This window comes from Amborella trichopoda, chromosome 8 (genome assembly GCF_054954075.1).
Source record: "Amborella trichopoda isolate Santa Cruz 75 chromosome 8, AtrichopodaSantaCruz75HAP2 v2.0, whole genome shotgun sequence".
Lineage (NCBI taxonomy): Eukaryota > Viridiplantae > Streptophyta > Magnoliopsida > Amborellales > Amborellaceae > Amborella > Amborella trichopoda.
In genome coordinates this window covers 994988-1012833 of record NC_142343.1, presented here as the reverse complement: position 1 = coordinate 1012833, position 17846 = coordinate 994988, and the positions used below count along the sequence as shown (strand labels likewise).

The 17846-nt window shown below is 36.7% G+C and overlaps 2 protein-coding genes across 17 annotated transcripts in view; one reads left to right on the top strand and one right to left on the bottom strand.

Annotated features, from left to right (window-relative positions):
• The window catches only part of LOC110007590 (receptor-like protein 7), a 33208-nt gene extending 19527 nt beyond the window's left edge, over window positions 1–13681 (top strand). Inside the window, 3 exon segments of the mRNA XM_088873750.1 lie at window positions 10626–11048; window positions 11050–12068; window positions 13271–13681. Of these exon segments, the coding sequence (XP_088729876.1) occupies window positions 10626–11048; window positions 11050–12068; window positions 13271–13613 (1785 nt within the window). The 3' untranslated portion in view covers window positions 13614–13681.
• On the bottom strand, window positions 681–14708 carry LOC18437918 (putative LRR receptor-like serine/threonine-protein kinase At3g47570). Of its 16 annotated transcripts, none has more exons than XM_088873134.1 (6): window positions 14040–14672; window positions 6125–7297; window positions 3696–3903; window positions 3069–3128; window positions 1743–2875; window positions 681–1351 (listed from the first exon to the last, which is right to left on the bottom strand). In XM_088873134.1, the coding sequence occupies exons 4-6, from the start codon at window positions 3098–3100 to the stop codon at window positions 915–917; spliced, it is 1602 nt and encodes a 533-aa protein (XP_088729260.1). In that variant the 5' UTR covers window positions 3101–3128; window positions 3696–3903; window positions 6125–7297; window positions 14040–14672; the 3' UTR covers window positions 681–914. The 16 variants fall into 16 exon arrangements, 15 of the variants coding, with proteins under 15 accessions (XP_088729260.1, XP_088729262.1, XP_088729258.1 ...); XM_088873136.1 differs by having other exon boundaries at window positions 1743–2872; XR_016060237.1 differs by lacking the exon at window positions 6125–7297 and having other exon boundaries at window positions 1743–2279; window positions 2464–3357; window positions 14040–14684.
• Between the last annotated feature and the right edge of the window lie 3138 nt (window positions 14709–17846).

The following is a 17846-nucleotide window of genomic DNA, read 5'->3' as shown; positions in this document are numbered from 1 at the left end:
AGCTTTCATAGATTTTAAGCTGAGACATTATTTTTTTTCAAAGTTCTCCATTGTTCAAAAACATCAATATTCTAGACTAAAAAAACTCATTTTAGGGCTTATGAGAGAAATCTATTAACACTTGTATTTTTTGTGACTGTATAGTATTTTCTTATTAACAAAAAAAATAATTTATTGACCTAAATAACTTCTCAAGTGGATCCCAAATAAAATATGTGTACTACAAAGCGATCATGCAGTCGCTGTCAATTACAATAAGATTGTTGACTCTATTGAGTAAACGAAAAATAAATTAAGACTTCCAAATAAGAACATAGTCCAATGGTTTTTATTCTCAATGAAACCACCATACTAATAACTTCAAAAACACTAACTCCTAAACTATTTGAAAAACGGGTACGGTCTATCTTCCCCACTAAATTACCTCAAAAAAAAAAAAGGAAAAAAAAAAAAAAAAGCATGTTTCCTCCAATTTCACCTTTTATCTTTTCATATGAAAAGATGGGAAATATAAGTGAGGCATCTTGACCCACTTTTACGTATTTTACCTATTCCCTACCAATGATCGTTTAACATCTTTTATTTATAGGAAAAATATACAAAAAGATTTACGTTTTAATATACTTCAAATCGGGTGGTTGTATCATTGACTAACCTCAACAAAAAAAAAAATCTCAAAATTTATGACTCACCTCAAGTCATCCGATATGATATCTAATTGCTAGAAGCAATAACGGTCTATACAATCCTTTTATTACATCGTAAAATTTACTCTCATTGATTGATTGATAAGTAGCACTATAAAGCTCTCTGGTACAAGTGTATATGTATACTATATGGATACTTACCATGTGATTCTCTGAGAGAGAGGGAGAGATTAAAGGTGGAGGAGGGGGGGAATGAAAAACATTTTATCAACAATGGTGACTGATGAGAGCTGTGGGGCCTGAGCTGGAAGATAAATCACAAGGTGCCTCCATCTCTCTCCTTGAATGTAAATTCAATATCGAGTTTCTAGTATCCTGCAAATTTTTCAAGACGTCTCTCATGTTGCTTCGACCTTTAGCTGACTCCATCGAACATGACAATCCAATGCCCATAATGGCCGCCAAGCTTGATTGCATCTCATCTTTCCATTCCCATCCCCTGTTTGTTCCACCTTCTTCCAAGAGCCTCTTATCAGCAACTTCCATAACTCGGTCAGGATAAGAGTTTCTCACAAACTCACGAAGAGTCAATCCATCCAAAAACATGTCATTGGTTGGTCTCTTCCCTGTGAACATCTCTAACAAGAGAATACCGAAGCTGTAAACATCTCCCTTAGTCGATGCTTTAACACCAAAACCATACTCTACATCATTGGCAAGTACTTCAAATTAGTCCTCATTATTATTAACAAAAAAAAAGATCTAAAAAAATATACTTTGTGAAAAAAGGAAAGTATATAATATGCGCATTTACATTTGGTACAAGGTGATCACAATTAATCTTGACCATTAGATGTGAAATTAGGTGGCTGCATTTATTTCATTCACCAAGCTCAAAAGTCAAAAGAAATTTTCTCGAACTTGGTAACACACCCAATCTATCAAATTTCACATCGGATGGTTATAAGTAATTGTGACATCCCTATACCCAAAGTAAATGGTCTCACGGTATACAATCCCTGTACAAAAATACTTTTATAGTAAATTTGGAGAGAAATATGTTTTCTTTACTGGCAAAAACGAAGTAGTTATTACCTGGAGGTATGTGTCCTATGGATCCTTTGAGCCCAAGTGTGCTGCTCTTATATTCCAATAGATTTGTTGAAGACAGAATTCTTGCCAATCCAAAATCACTCACATGTCCCTTCATGTTCTCGTCGAGAAGAATGTTACTCGGCTTTAGATCGCAATGCACTATAGGAGTTGGGCAATCGTGATGCAAGTAATCCATTGCAGAGGCCACATCTATTGCGATGCTCAACCTTTGTAAGAGATTTAAGTTGAAATGGGGGTTTCCACTTTTACTAACCAAATGAGTAGGTGGATGAAGCCACTTGTCCATGCTTCCATTAGGCATGAATTCAAATATAAGTGCTTTAAACTCATTACCTTGGAGATTCGAGCAATAAGTGATTAGCTTTACCAGATTCCTGTGTCGAATGCCACTTAGAGCTCTACACTCTGCCACAAAACTCTTGAGATCTCTTCGACGTTTTAAGTGGAGAACCTTAATAGCAACAATGGCTCCATCATAGAGGATTCCCTTGAAAACTGAGCCAGAACTACCGAAACCTATCAGATTGTCCATGTTAAAACCATTAGTAGCATATGAGAGCTCTGCATATGAAATTTGTATGTATTCCCTCTTTATCTGTGCACTGGGTGGGGAATTAGGTGCGATGCCATTTCTCAATCTCTTTCTCTGAAACATTATTAAAGTTGTGCATAATAGAATCATTAATATTGACACACTTACGGCAAGGATTGCTATTTTCATTGCTTTGTGGCTGTGCTTTCCATGAGCAGCTTGTGTTTGGCTAGGCTTAGGGCAAGCAGGCAACTTCATAATACTTGTACCACCACAAAGGTTTTTATTTCCTTTGAGTCGGAGATCATTTGCAGAAAAAACCTTAAATATCCCGTCATCCGGAACCTCTCCTTCCAATTCATTGCGCGAAAGATCTAAGAGTCCCAAATTCCAAAGGTATTTCAGATTCTCAACAAATTCTCCAGACAAGTGATTGTTAGACAGATTGAGTTCAACTATTGTGGTAAGATTCTTGAATGTCACTGGAATCTGTCCTCGCAAATTATTCATAGAGAGGTCCAAACGTTGCAGTTGTCCCAACTTGCCTAGTGAGGAAGGGATCGATCCATTTAATGAGCTTCTAGCCATGTAGATTTCAATAAATGTGTTAGAAATGCACTTCGGAATATTTCCAGATAACTTGTTGTCTGAGAGGCCAATATATATCAATGGCAAGGTAAAAATTCGTGCAGGTATGATACCATTTATCTTATTTTTGGAGAGATCAATGTTAGCAAGAGAAGAACAATTTCCTAAACTCAAAGGGATTTTACCCGAAAAATAGTTGTCTGACAGGTCCAACCATTTCAACTGTTGAAGTTGTCCGATTTCAGCTGGAATATTACCACCCATGTTGTTAGAACTCAAAACTAAGTATTTCAAATTGACTAGGTTTCCGACATATGGCGGGATGCTCCCGACAAGCTTATTATGAATTGCAAATAGAAAGACAAGGGATGATATATTGTAGACGGAAGAAGGAATCCTGCCACTCAAGTTATTTTCATTAAGGAGCAATCGCTCCAGTTTCATCAGTTTGCCCAACTCTGCAGGTATGTATCCCTGTAATGCATTGTCGTCCAAGACAAGGGAGATCAGAGATGAAAGGTTTCCAAAGGAAGGCGGGATCGATCCAATGAAATGATTATTAAAAAGATACAATTCTTGTAGGTACAATAATCGGGTGAGTTCCAAGGGAAGGCTTTCATTGTTAATATTATTTGAAGACAAATCAAGGATTTCAAGAAGAGAACATCCCGTAATATTGGCTGGGATTTTAGTAATCTTATTATTACCTAGATAGAGTTTCTTTAAGCGAGATAATCGACCAATCTCTTCTGAAATTTTGCCAACAAAAATGTTATTCCTAAGGTCGAGGGCAATAAGAGATGAGAGATTACCAATGTGAGGACTGAAGCTGCCTACCAAGCCAAGGCCCTGGAGTTCCAATTTTACCACTCGCTCGCGCTTTTGGTCACAAGTGATACCTCGCCAGTCACACAAAGGAACACTTGCATTCCATGTGGTTAGCACGCCATAAGGATCAGCCTCTCTCTTAAATTCGTAGAGAGAGGATTCATCTGTTAAATTATTGAATGTGTGATGTGCCTGCAAAACAGTGACGAACATGAAGCAGCCAGCAACCATGGCAATAAGCATAACAGTGGGAGAAGACGGCAATGCATAGGCCAACCCCATTTTATCTTTTGAATGGAGAATAGATGGATGGAGCTCCTCTTTGAATCTCTTCCTTCTCCAGATACCACTTACTATATACATATCAAGAGTTACTGTGTAATGGTTGACTCCCCAGAAGTAGGTCAAGATATGCAACATGAAGTATTCATAGGAACCAAACTTTGTGGAAAAAGATGAAACGTATGGAATTGTGATGCAACAGATTTCAAATATGCTCCAATTTGGAAGTCTTAGCTTCCTGGAAGCTTTAGACCGTGTTAATCCAAGTTTACTTGATTCTTCTCCCTCCCTCCCTCCCTCGGTTTAGCTTCCTAGAAACTTTAGACCATGTTAATCCAAATTCACTACATCTCTCTGTGGAGTAAGAATTACTACAGTAAATAGGGAAAACATTGTATAAGGTTGAGGCCCTAAACAATCAAACTAGGGCGCACCTCAAAAATTCACTAGAAGAACTTGTTTTGATGTCGAAAATTCTCAAATCCGATCATCTCGAGCTTGTGATACATGGATGTGAAAAACAATGGACTTCAAGTCTTAAAAATAGTGCATCTTGCAATGCATTATCTAGACCGTCAATTTTCAAGTGTTCATAGATTTTTACACTATTTTTTACGCTTTAAATTTTATATTGAAAGATAAAAATAAATTTTCAGACCATCATAAATATTTTCGGTACTGAAACAGCATCTTGCTGTTTGAAGGTGTGCAGCGTGCGCCTTGCTTTGATTGTTTAGGGCTTCAGCCTTATGCAAACCACACCCTATAGAAACGCATGGCTATGTTGTTTCCCATGTTTCAACTTTTTTTTTCTGAGAAACTAAGTGGAAATATCATGAATTAGGAAATGCATGTCTTCCATGATAGCCCTTAAAGCGCCCCAGCGTTCAGAAGATACAGACCACATGCTCTCAATTTCAACCCCATGTTTCTAAGGGTTTAAAACTTTTAAGAAAAGCATACAAAAAATTAGTCAGCAAACAAGACTGCCAAGTCTTGGGTCCAAAGTCTCATTCTTGATTAGTGGGATTTGAAATCTCTTTGATAATACAAGTCCAAACACTAGATATATTGCGTCTTGTGGGCAACTGGAGTAGAATTTTTATTTTTAGGATTTATTAAAATAGCATATTTTTTTAGCTTCTTAATGCTTCAACCTGTTAAAATCCATCAATATATTTAAAATTTTCATGTCGATCATTTTTTTGTTTTTTTATTACAGTTATTTAGCTTTCTCACTCTTGGTAGTTCTCCATATATAACATATGTATGATTAATGATCCCTCAGCAAACAACACATAGAATTAAGCTTATGTATATAATAATGTTCATTTTAAAAAATAACCGATATATATTTATCACTAAAGGGTAGTCTATAATAGAAGTAGAAATTTAGCCAACAGATTTAGTGCTCCCACAGGACATACTATGCATTTACTTCCTCAGGTAAAACCCAATGTAACCATTTTAGTGCATCAAAATCTGGGGATGTAACCTCTCAACCTAGCTATCAATCTCAATAAAAAGAAACATTTTCAAATCACACATTTTTTAGGTGCCTCAAAAAAAAGAAAAATTCAATAGTTGAACAAAGACCATCCAATTTTGAAGGGTGAGATAATGACTACTTGAGAACCCTAAATTCCAGGAAAGGGGCTAGGTCGAGTGACAGCACCCGATAACTAGTTACGGTTTCCTGCTAGGACTGCCAATGGATAGGGCCAGACCTTGGGCTTCCGGGCCGGGCCTAGTTCTATGCCGCTAACTTGCCAGTTTTCGGGCCGGGCCTTGTATGATTATGTTGTAATTTCAGACCTGGCCATGCCATAGAAAGCCCGAAAATATCCAACGGGCCATGATGCCCAGATAAGCCCGGAATGCCTCCCTTATGCCCAATAAGCTATCGCCCATATAAGGCCTGGTCCATTAAGCACGATTTTTTTTTTCACTCTTCAAAATTTTAGTATTTGTGGTAAGATCAAAATAAAATAAAAATAAATATCTGCTATAATGTCACGAAATAGGACTGTTTCTTTATGCGTGCGTATTGAGATTTTGCCCAAAAAAGAAAACCCATTTATTTTGGTTATCCCCTTCCTATATTTTGCAGGCCAGAGAGAAAGAAACGCACCTTGAAGAAAGTGGCTTGAGGAAAATGTCGGCCCTTCTATTTCCTCTCCATTGAGACCCATTTCAAATGGAGAGACAAACCCGTTTCAAATGGAGAGAGAGAGACACTATTTCACACTTGTGAGTGACAGAGACCCATTTCAAGTGGAGAGAGATCTCTATTTCAAGTGGAGAGAGAGAGACCAGTTTCAAATGGAGAGAGAGACCATTGACATCGACATATGAGTACTCGCTGGGTGCCATCATCCAAGCAGGCTATTGGGATAACCCTCGATCTCTCTCTAAAAACTCTCATTTTTTTAAAAAATCCAATTTTTCTCTCTCGCTAAAAACCCAATTTATTTCTAAAAACTCTATTTCAGTCTTTTAGAAACCCAATCTTTTTTCTTTCCCTAACAACTCTCTCTCTATATATAACCGCGTCTCTCTTTTTCTTTCTAAAAACTCATTCTCTCTAAAACCTCATTTTCTTTTTCTCTATCTAAAAACCCAATGTCTCTTTAAAATCACAATCTTTACTGTCTCTAAAACTCATTCCCTCTCTAAAAATCCACATCTCTAAAAAAACTCATGCGCTCTCTAGAAACCCCATATCTCATTCTCACAAAAAACCCAATCTCTCTTTATCTAAAATCTCAAAAGGGGTTTTTAATTTTTGAAAAAATAGTGAGCAATTTTTTTTGAAAAAAATATCTTTATATCCCTTATTTTTAGATTTTATTTTTTCAATAAAAACTAAAATTTGAAAAAATATCTTTTAAACCCTTTACTACTTTAAATCTATTTTTTAATCTAAACAAATGTTAAAAAAACAAACTCTTTTAAACTCAATCATTTCTCTCTCTTCACTTATTACCTCGATAAATTCTTTTTCCTTTTACCTCCTTATTTTCCAACCTCTTTCTCTCTCTACCCCGATTACCTTTCTCTTTTCCGCAAACCACCAAAGACCAATAACCCCAAAACTCTCTCTCTTGCCCGTTAAGTCTCCCTCTCTCGACTTCCTTAAAGCCCTCCCCCCATTTTCTCTATCTCATGCCCCATTACCTCTCTCTCTATTTCCTCAAACCACCGTGTTCCAACCGGGCTTAAAGTCTTTTATTTCTCTCTCATCCTGCAAGCTTGATCCAATCTCAGTAGCGTGACCAAAGCCCCATTCTGTATTTATTTTCAGCTGTCAATACAGAGGAAGTCAAAATAATTTTAGTGGGTTTGGGGTTTTGATATTACTGAGCCATGCCTTCTTTCTTGCAGTGCTGGTTCAATTGTTAGAACTTAGAAGAATGAGAGAATTTAGAGAGAGAAAGCTTTAATGTTATAAGAAACTTTAATGGACATCAGTGAATGGGTGGGTTTAGAGAGAGAAGAATGAGACGAGGGTAGGTGAAAGAAGAGAGAAGAATTGGATCGAACCCATATGAGATTGGATCAAGATATAAAAGAGTTGGGGGGATAAAGTGGGCATTGGCAGTGGGATACTGCGATTGGAAGGTATTGGAAGGGATACTGCGATTGGAAGGGATGGTTGTGGTTATCAAATAGAGAGAAAGAGAAGAAGAGCATATTCCTTAGAGTACATCCTTTAGAGACAGAGAGCGGAGGAGAAGAGATATGGAGTTGTGGACTTGCGATTTGTGGGGTGTTTTTTATGCATTGCAGGGTTTTTTTTCCCCTCGTGATTGATTTGGAGAAGAGATGAGGCGATTCGTGGCTTGGTAGTTATGCTTTGTCGAGGGAAAACCAGGAGGAGCGATAAGAAAAGAGAGGAATGGTTTCGGGAAAACCAGGAACAAAGATAAGAAGAGAGAGGAGTGGTTGGGGATCGGATTAACTGTCCATTCTCTCTCTAGCTAGAGACACAAAACAGTGAGCTCTGTATAGAGAGAGGGGGAAAGAACAGGGACGTAATGGGCACGAGATGGAGAGTGAGAGGGGCAATGAGTAGGAGAGAGAAAGCATGTTTTTTTTAAATTTGTTTGACCTAAAAAAAATTTAAATTAGCTGGTTTAAATTACCTCAAGGGATTAGAAGAGATAAAATTTACAATTTTTATACCTTAACATGTCTTTCAAAACTTTGGATCCATTGCAAAATGAAACCTAAAAATAAAAGGTATATAGATATTTTCTTTCTTTTTTTTCTTACAAGAAAAGTTAAAAAAAAATGACCGGTCTAATGGGACTTTCTGGGCTAGGCCTAATTTGTCAATGGGGTTTCAAATTTCATAAAAAAAAAAAATAGCAATTTTTTTTTTTTACAAGTCAAGACAAAGATTAAAATAAAAAAATAAAAAAAATTGTCGGGCCTGAGTTGGGCCTGGCCAGGCGCAATAGGTTTGATGGGCCTTCCTTGGCCAAGCCTTATTTGTCTACAGGGGTTTTATATTTTCTAAAAAAATTAAATTAAAAAAAAAAAAAGATCAGGCCTGATATTCTCCCGACCAGCCCTGGCTCATGCCTTATTTGTCAAAGGGGTTTTAATTTTTTTAAAAAAAAACTATTAACAAATTTTTTCCTTACAAGACAAGTTTGAAGAGAAGTATTTAAAAAAAAAAGAAAAGACCAGGCTTGAGTTGGTCCAGGCCCAATAAGCTTAATGGGCCTTTCTAAGCCTTATTTGTCAATAGGGGTTTTAAATTTTCTAAAAAATAAAACAGAGGCTTGAATTGGGCAGGGCCAGGCCTATAGGTATAACGGGCCTTTTTTGTGTCGGGTTGGGCTCTATATAAAGATTTTGGCCCTAACGGGCCATGTCGGGCGTGGGCCTATGAGCTTTTTCCGCGCTGTTGTGGACTGGGCCTTGACAGGTCTATTTAAGGGTCGGGTCTAGACAATCCCGGGCTTCCTCAGGGCCGGGCCGGTCCCGTTGGCAGCCCTAAATCCTGCTGACACGACACCTTCATAAAAGCTAACTAGGCAGGTCTTCCCCCCACTGAATGACCTAAAAAAACCCAAAATCCCTTTTTTTCTTTCGTAAAAGTCATCATTTAAGGATTCATATGCACACCCCAAATTTTCATATCGAAAAATCATCCCACATAAGTATTTGAGGGAGTAAGTGTACAAAATGCTACTGTTGGAGCATAATATACACTCAAAGTTATAAAATATGTACCTGCAACACTAGCTCCTAAGGTCTCTTCTTTCGTTTCCTTTCTTTTCCTTCAAGTTTTGAATTCAAAACTCTTTTTGTTTTCAACACCTTAGGGTTTACACTGAATATTACATTCCAAGAAGAAACAAAACCATGTCAGTCCTTGTAGTGTGGACCACCATGACATAGGCTAAGGAAAAGTACAACATACATGTGCATGGAATACCATTACGAGCTAACATCCACCGTTTATCTCCAATGGTGGACGGCGGAGATGAATCATATTTCCGTCAGATTTTTGCAATCTTTAGTCATTGTAGTGACGATCTCAATTTGATTAAAATATCGACCCAGACTTGCCAAAGTCACTCGGCCCCGGCCGGGCGGCATCAAATCCAGATGAATAATCCAAAAACCGTCAAAATTTCACACTTATATTTGTTATTAACACTCAGGCGGATCGGGCAGTTCCACTCAGCAGACTTGGAATCTAACTCGGGCTCAGGACCCCAGCTAATTCCTGTTGAAATCCAGGTTGTCACACATTGTTCTTACTCTACCATTCATCGTTTATGATGGACGGTGGATACCTTGACAGTCCATGGTATTTATGGATGTGCGCATGGTACTACTTTCCCTGCATATACTACGTACGAGATGAAAGCACTGTTTTCCTTATTAATGTCTCACTGGAGATTTGAGGTAAGCATCTTTCTTCTCAAATTATAACACATATGGAGCTCACCTCTAGAATACCAATTTCAATTCCTATTGGTGTTGTCATGGTCTTTGTGTTTTGCATGAAAAGGTGTTCTAGATGTACAATCCACCTTCTCCCATGTTTCGAGTGATGAATTCTCTCTCTACAAATTCAAGAGTGAGATAATTGTGGATCCCTATGGGTCACTGAGTTCATGGAACACAAGTGCTCCCTTGTGCAATTGGAAAGGAATCACATGTGATGGCCAAAACAAGAGAGTCACAACGTTAGAGCTTCTCAACTTGCAGTGGCACGATCAGTCCTCATATTCGTAATCTATCCTCCCTAATCATCCTCATCCTCAACCTCGAAAGGAGCAGATTATTCAAAAACATTCTTACAGAGATTGGTCGTTTATCTCTCTTGAAGAATCTCATGGCGAGTGCAAATAAGATTAGTGGAATCATCCCACCTTCATTTGGAAACCTCTCGTCCTTGGTCTATATTGATTTGTGCGAAAATTCCCCATCACGGAGTATATCTAAGGAACTTGCCCATTTGAAAATTTGGAGTCTTTATTTCTTAGTAGAAATAATTTAAACAGTAGTATTCCTAGCTCCATCTACAACATATCATCGAATTTTGGAGCTTCAGGTAACAGATTGGTAGGAACCATCCCAAACTATGTATGTAACCTTGTTAACTTGACGTATTTGAATTTGGCCAACAATTACTTGGAAGGAAGATTCCTGTAGAAATTGGGCATCTTCAACAATTAAAATCATTTGATTTGCCGAGAAAGAGTTTCTACGGAGAAATCCCGTTTAGCATTGGAAATTGTTCAAGCCTCCACGAGTTCTACCTTTTTCAAAACAAGATAAGTGGTTCCATACCAGCACCAATTCTTACCACTCATCTTGCTGACATAGATCTCTCAGGCAACATGTTAATTGGTGCTATTCTAACGAACATTTCGACCACATTCCAAGGTATTCGCATGGCTAGGAACACATTGGAAGGTTCAAATCCCATGTTTCTAAGTCCCAAGGAAAATCTTAAGATTTTAGATATCTCTTCTAATAATTTACAAAGACAGATTCCACATAATTCAAGCAATTGGGGCCCTAAATATATCTAGGAACCATACTTTGGGATATTTTCCAGGTTATTTACAAGATCTTCCACACCTTAAGAGCTTAGATGTGTCATTTAATGATCTTGAAGGGAAGATTCCATATAAAGGGATATTCATGAGTCCTACTTTGGTTCATGTTCAAGGCAACAGCAAGCTTTGTGGGGGTACAAGAGCTATGACCCTGCCTGCCTGCCCAACCACACAAGGCAATAACATGCTTTGTGGAGCTACGAGTGCCATGGTGAATTTAACTGCCTGCACCAACCATAGTTCTCAAGAAGGATGAAAACTTCTATCTAAGAAAACAATCATCATGCCCATAATCTTGTCCATCTTAGCAATTCTGTCATGCACAATTTTAGTGTTGGAGTTAAGAAAAAAGAAATCAGAAGGTGGCATCACTTTGACAGCACCAGTGACGAGGGAATACAAAAAACTTTCATATGATGAGCTCTTTATCGCAACTGATGGTTACAATGCAGTAAATTTGATTAGTTTTGGAAGTTTTGGTTCAGTCTACATGGGCACTCTTGGCAAGGGAAATGTTGTTGCCGTTAAAGTCCTCCACCTAAAATGCAATAGAGACCTCAAGAGTTTCACAGCTGAATGTAAAGCCTTAAGTAACATTCGACACATAAATCTTGTCAAGTTTATCACTTGTTGCTCAAGTCGTGGTCTCATTGGTAATGATTTCAAAGCCTTAGTGTTTGAATTCATGCCAAATGGGAGCTTGGATATGTGGTTGCATCCTTCAACGCACTCGAATTCTCTAAATTTGAACTTCTTACAGAAGTTGAGTATAGGTATTGATGAGGCCTCTACAATAGACTACCTGCACCATGATTGTGCAACACGTACTTTGCATTGTGATCTAAAGCCTGGTAATATTCTTCTCGATCAAAACATGGTTGCAAATGTAGGAGACTTTGGGTTGGCGAGATTACTCTCTCCAATTGATCAAGAGAACCAAAGTAGCACACTCGGGACTAAAAGGATCCACAGGTTACATCCCTCCAGGTAACAACCACCACACTTTCTATGTTTACAGCATCATTTCTATTGCATTTTTTGTTGGAGTGTTGGAAAGTGCATTTGGAGCATGGTTAATACAATAGTATCTTTGAAAATGAATTCGTAGGAGTGTCAACAAGCCAAAGCTAGCTCGATTGGCTCATAATGAAACAAGCTTGAGCAATATTATCTAGATCAACATGCCTAGACAGGTTGAGCCCACTTGTTCATATGTTAAACAAGCCAAACTCAGCTCAGCTTGAGCTAGCTTTCATATAACTATATGAATACATAAAAATACAATATAAATTTTTTTTAATATTGGCCTCACCTCAAATGATAAACTCAACTCAATTGTATTATACTTTGTTTATGACTTCACTTGGTATGTTTACTGCTTGTTCAAGTAAACAAGTCATGTCAGGCCAAGCCTAAGTTTATCTTTGCTTTCAATCAAGTGAAGCTCAAGCTCGATAGTTCAGGATCGATGAAGCTCAAGGCAAGCTCAAGTTGGTCCTCAACCTATGCAAGCCAAGCTTGAGCATACCCAGGCGCAGGTGGCTCGGCTCGTTCACACCTCTAATATTGATATCTAAATATAAAGAAGGTTTCACAATTTAATAAAACTGAAAGATATTGTTCATAAAGTTGCTTTTTCACCAAATTAGGCAAGGCATCAAATATATCTTGAAAATTTTCAAGATAATTATGAAAATCTTATTAGATTGAAGTAAACTCACTTTAGTGTGGAAGCTTTTATATTGGGATCACATGCTATATTTCATGGTTGCATCCTGCATGGATATAAATAGGCATCATTGTATACTTTCCCTATCGTGTTAGCTTTTGAGAAATATAATGTTGAAATGAATTATCTTTTATAGATTTTATGTTATTTTTTAGTTTGTATATCATTTGTACATTGATTAGGAAGCTTTTCGGAAACTTGAAGATTCTTGAAACTACAATAAGTATACAAGTAGTATTTTAGAAACATGGATCGGGTGGCCGGATTAGTCGTTGGCTGATACGGATCAGTTGGTCCACTTCTCAAGTGTGGGAATAGGTCCAAAAAGAATAAAATAATATTTTAAATTTTGGAAAGGAATTTAAAATTAAAAATAATGAAAAGTAAAATGGGTGGCAATCAAGCAATTTTACTGACAGAATCGACAGGTTCCCTTAGTGACTTCTCCGCTCTTTGACAGAACTAAGCAAGTCACTCTCAACCAGGCCAATTCCCAATTTCGGATAACATTCCTTGATATCCACCAATTATCGAGTCCAATGGGCAATACTGATCAGGTTAGGTGATTTTGAAATCATTGATACAAACTAATCACAATTGGTGCTGAGTATGTCTTTGGTGCTAAAGCATCAACAAAGGGAGACGGCTACAGCTTTGGAATCATGATGTTGGAAATGTTTACCGGAAACAAGCACATAAATTACATGTTCACAAATGGACTAAGCCTTCATGAATATGTAAGCAAGTCGTATCCTCATCAAGTGGTTAAAATTGTTCAATACAATTACCAAAAGACAGGATGAATATGAGAGATGTCCTCGAAAATTTGCATGATATCAAAAAATCAGCTCATGAGTCATGTCTTAAAACAGAGAGGAGGGGCATCATTTGATGTGCATTTTGTTAATCTCTCTCTCTCTCTATCTCTTTCTCTCTCTCTCTCTCTCTCTCTCTCTCTCTCTCTCTCTCTCTCTCTCTCTCTCTCTCTCTCTCTCTCTCTCTCTCTCTCTCTCTCTCTCTCTCTCTCAAATTAAAGGAGAAGAGGCATCATGTCATTTGCATTTGTGTACATGGAGGTCCCAATCTTTCCAACTCATTAGAGGCATTTTATCAAATCCTTTTTGGTATCAGATAAAGATCCCATTTTGAATCAATGTTCACAATGGAGTTTCTCAAGAATATCAGACTTTAAATTTGAATTCAGAAAGTGTGTGATTGAAACAACTTACCTTCTTTCAATTTGCCTTATTGGGTGCATCTCTTCAGAAATTTGCAGTTGTTGTCAGCATCAATGGGCATGTCCATTAGCTAAAAAATGTAGAGGTTTTGTGTTGAAAACTTGCTCTTAGAAAGGTCTTTGGGTTCAATTATAGAGAGAGAAAGGTCACATTGATCTGAATCAGAGGTGTCCTTATGCAGAGAGAGAGAGAGAAAGAAGAGGTGTAGCTGTGGAAAATTAGGTCTATGTGGTAGGTTAGGGATCCGTTTGGAGATATTGGGAATTTGGGTGGTGTGTTAAGCTCAGTATTAGCAGGGAGAAAGAGAGAGAGGTTAGGGCTTTGTGTGATAAAGTGAGCTTTGAGTTGGAAAGAGAGAGAGAGAGGGTTGAGAGTTGCAGAGGGAATGCCAAGAGAGAGGGTATGCGGTTGAGAGAAGGAGAGGGGGTGAGGCATTTTGTGAAAATGGTTTCTGGTAAGTTTTTTTCCATACGAACCAAACAAGCCCAAGTGGGGGGCAAGGGCAATACATCTTCCATGATGGATAGGATCATAGGACAAACACCGTCTTGAATTACTCTTTCCAAGTTAAAAAATCCCTGAATTTTGCTATGGAAAAATGGTTTGATAGGGCTGCAGCTATATCAAAATTAGTTAAGTCTCTCACTTCATAACTCATACAAAATTACCATTCAAGCATTGAAAACTTTTTATATCGATCGTCTCATTATGGTTGTGAACAAAAATAAGATTTTAAGGTCTAAAAATAATATGTATTATAACAAATTATCTAGACTGTTTATTTCGCCCATGTTCAAAATCCGTAAGACCTAAAAACATTTTTTTAGTTTCAAAATTTATTGTCGGTGTTGAAAATTGATTTTAGAGGCCTAATAGAGATTTTTGTTGCAGAAAATACTTTCCAAACAAGGATTTGCGATGAGGCTTTATTTTGTTTTCATAAAACCTAAGCATTATAGAAACTTCATCCTTTTTATAGTAAGGCATTTAACCTTGATACCAGTAGGGCTTAGGCTAGACTAAGGCCGGCCAAAATTCATCCAATGACCTTAAGGGCCTAGACCTAGCTGGCTTGCCTTTTGGCTTGGTGGCCTAGATTCACCCTACTGGTAAAAATCAACTTTACTTTTAAAAAATCATATAAAACAAAAAAAATAAAAAGACCGGATCTTGAAGCCAGACCTAGATTAGCCATCAGGCCTGGATTTCAAGAGTGGGCCCAACTTTTAAGGCCAAATTTATTGGCCCAAGTCAATACTATTTTGGGCCGAGCTAGGGCACCTCATCCAATGTCCCCTTTATCATTAGATGTAAAATCAAGTGGCCAATGGTGTATCTTTTCTCCATAAAAAGATTTTTGAATATTGAATATGATTTCAATGACGTCCACCCCAGCCTTTCAATAATTTCACATCTAACAGCTTCAATTGATTGCAGCTTCAATTGATTGCAACCTTCTTGAGGCAAAAATGTAAATGTATTGTTTCATTCAATTTTAAAAAAAAAAAAACATCGGAACAGCTCTCATGTGGCATTTTACTCTGGGTAGTACTTGGCCATAACAGATGTTAACACATAATGAAGCCAACAGACCTTTATTTGATGGTTGGTTTATGTTGCTATTTTATATATTTACATTCAAATAGGCTAGTGAAGTTGCTATGTTACGAATGAAATACTTATATTAGTATTATAATAAAATAAAATCAATAAAATAGAGAATATTCTCAAAAAATTAGATGATTTCACTTAAATACCTCTTCAATAATTTTTATCAAAAATATCTAAAATGCCCTTATTATAGTTTGGACTTTGGAGTCAAGTAGGATATTTTTGTAATTTGGTCATAACATGAAGAGGCTAAATTACCACAATGGCAATAGTTTTTTAACCTCCAAATTGATTTAAATGTGTAAAACATATGTTTCAGTTTGGAGACTCAAAACCACTATTTCTCCAAAAAAAAATGATGAAGTATGGGCAGTTTCAACATCCAATATCTGAACTACTCCTACACTAAAAAAAAAGTGTTAAGTATAACCTACACTTGTAGTTTTAACTCAAAATAACATTATAGACATCTAGTGTCCGAACCATTATTTTATTCAAAAGAAAAAAGATGAGCTTGAGGTTTTATGTCATCTGATATATAAATAGTTTCTTGCACTAAAAAAAAAAAGAGGAAAAATATTCTTAGTCTTCCATTTGTGATGACAGTGGTTTCTTGTCAAGCTTATGTTTGCATAGAAACTAGTAAAACATGACCCCAAAACTCTATTTCAGGGATTGCTTCTAACAAAACAGGAACTAGAATCTCATAACAGGAAGATAAGGAACTAGAAATCTCATAACAAGAATGAGTGCCTAAGCTTTCAACAATGCATTGTGCGCCACTGAGCTACATCGCCGAGGCAACAAGCTCAATGGTGCATAGTGCATTGCCAAAACGCACATAGTGTTCCTCTGTCAGCTGACAGACCCCAACCCCTTAAATCTTCCTGACTGCGTCTTCGGAGTCTTTTCTAGGGCCATTTCCTATTTTTGTTAGCTCAAAAACAATATATATATATATATATATATATATATATATATAATATGGAAAAAAATGCTTTGCTTTCCATTTGCTTTGTAATTGTTACATTTGATTTCTTGTTTTACTTTTATTCTTGTAAAGAAATGAAGTAAAAAAATATCAGAGATTTCTTTCTTTATTTTCCTTGTATAGCTGTTATTCTTGTGATTCACCTGCTATACTTCATTTCAATATAATATTATATTTGCATATTTGTTTGCATAAAGTATTTACTTGGCAAGTGTATGATGCAACAAATTTACACTAGAATACAGTTTCCACACCATTTGCACATAACACACAAAAAACTATTTCAGTTATTTAAAATATCTCGAAACCGACTAAAGTCGTGAGGGGCACCACTCATTAGAACCAACGTAACTCAAAAGAAAGAAAAAAAAAATCCAAACGCTCACTCTCTATGTGCTTCAGTAAAAAGAAAATGTTTCTATACTTCCTTTGCATCATAGAAGATCTATGTTTGATCAAGTGAGTCATTCACCATTTGATCTTAGATCTGACACCTTAAAATATTTTATTTTAAAATTTTTTAATACAAATTGTATGAATATGAAATTTGGTATGTATCATCTTCTCATTGGGTTGCATCTATAAAAAATATTAAAATTAATTTTTTGATACAATATAATAACCAAAATACCCCTTGAAACTTTTAGGGGTACTTGGTCATTTTATTTTATTGGTAATATTTTTTTATATTTTTTACATGTACGATTTTAATAGAGGATTGGATGCTCAAATTTTGGTGTCAAAATATTTTATATAAAAAATAAAAATAAAATAGTATAGAGACGTGACATTGTGATTGGGGCAATCTTAGCCCTCCATTCATAATAGACAGTTGGATAAGGGGAAGCACATAAAGTTTATGTTGTAGGGGAAGCATAGAAAGCTTGCCCTAATAAAATGTCATCTAAAGATTGGACTAGAGCCATAAAAAATTTGGATGCAATGATCTTGAATGTTCATGAACTTAAAATCTAAATCGTCTATTTTGAAAATAATCATCTAGTAATAGTTACATGGATCTAAAATTTCAAATAAGAAAATATCCCAAGTCTATTTTGCCCGAGCACAGTATTGCTCTAAGGAAGCATAGTATACACGCCTTTTGTTTAATGGACCCGGTTTCTATGCAGCCAAGCCCGCATATGTCAAAATGCGTATCTCTTAATAAATCTATTTTAGAGATGGATTTTAGGACT

Excerpts from the sequence above, each read along its gene's own strand:
- LOC18437918 (XM_088873132.1), bottom strand. The coding sequence starts at position 3,327 with ATGAAACTGGAGCGATTGCTCCTTAATGAAAATAACTTGAGTGGCAGG. Across the intron at positions 1,352-1,742 it reads CATAGGACACATACCTCCAG|AGTATGGTTTTGGTGTTAAA; the intron begins GTAATAACTACT and ends CCAATGATGTAG.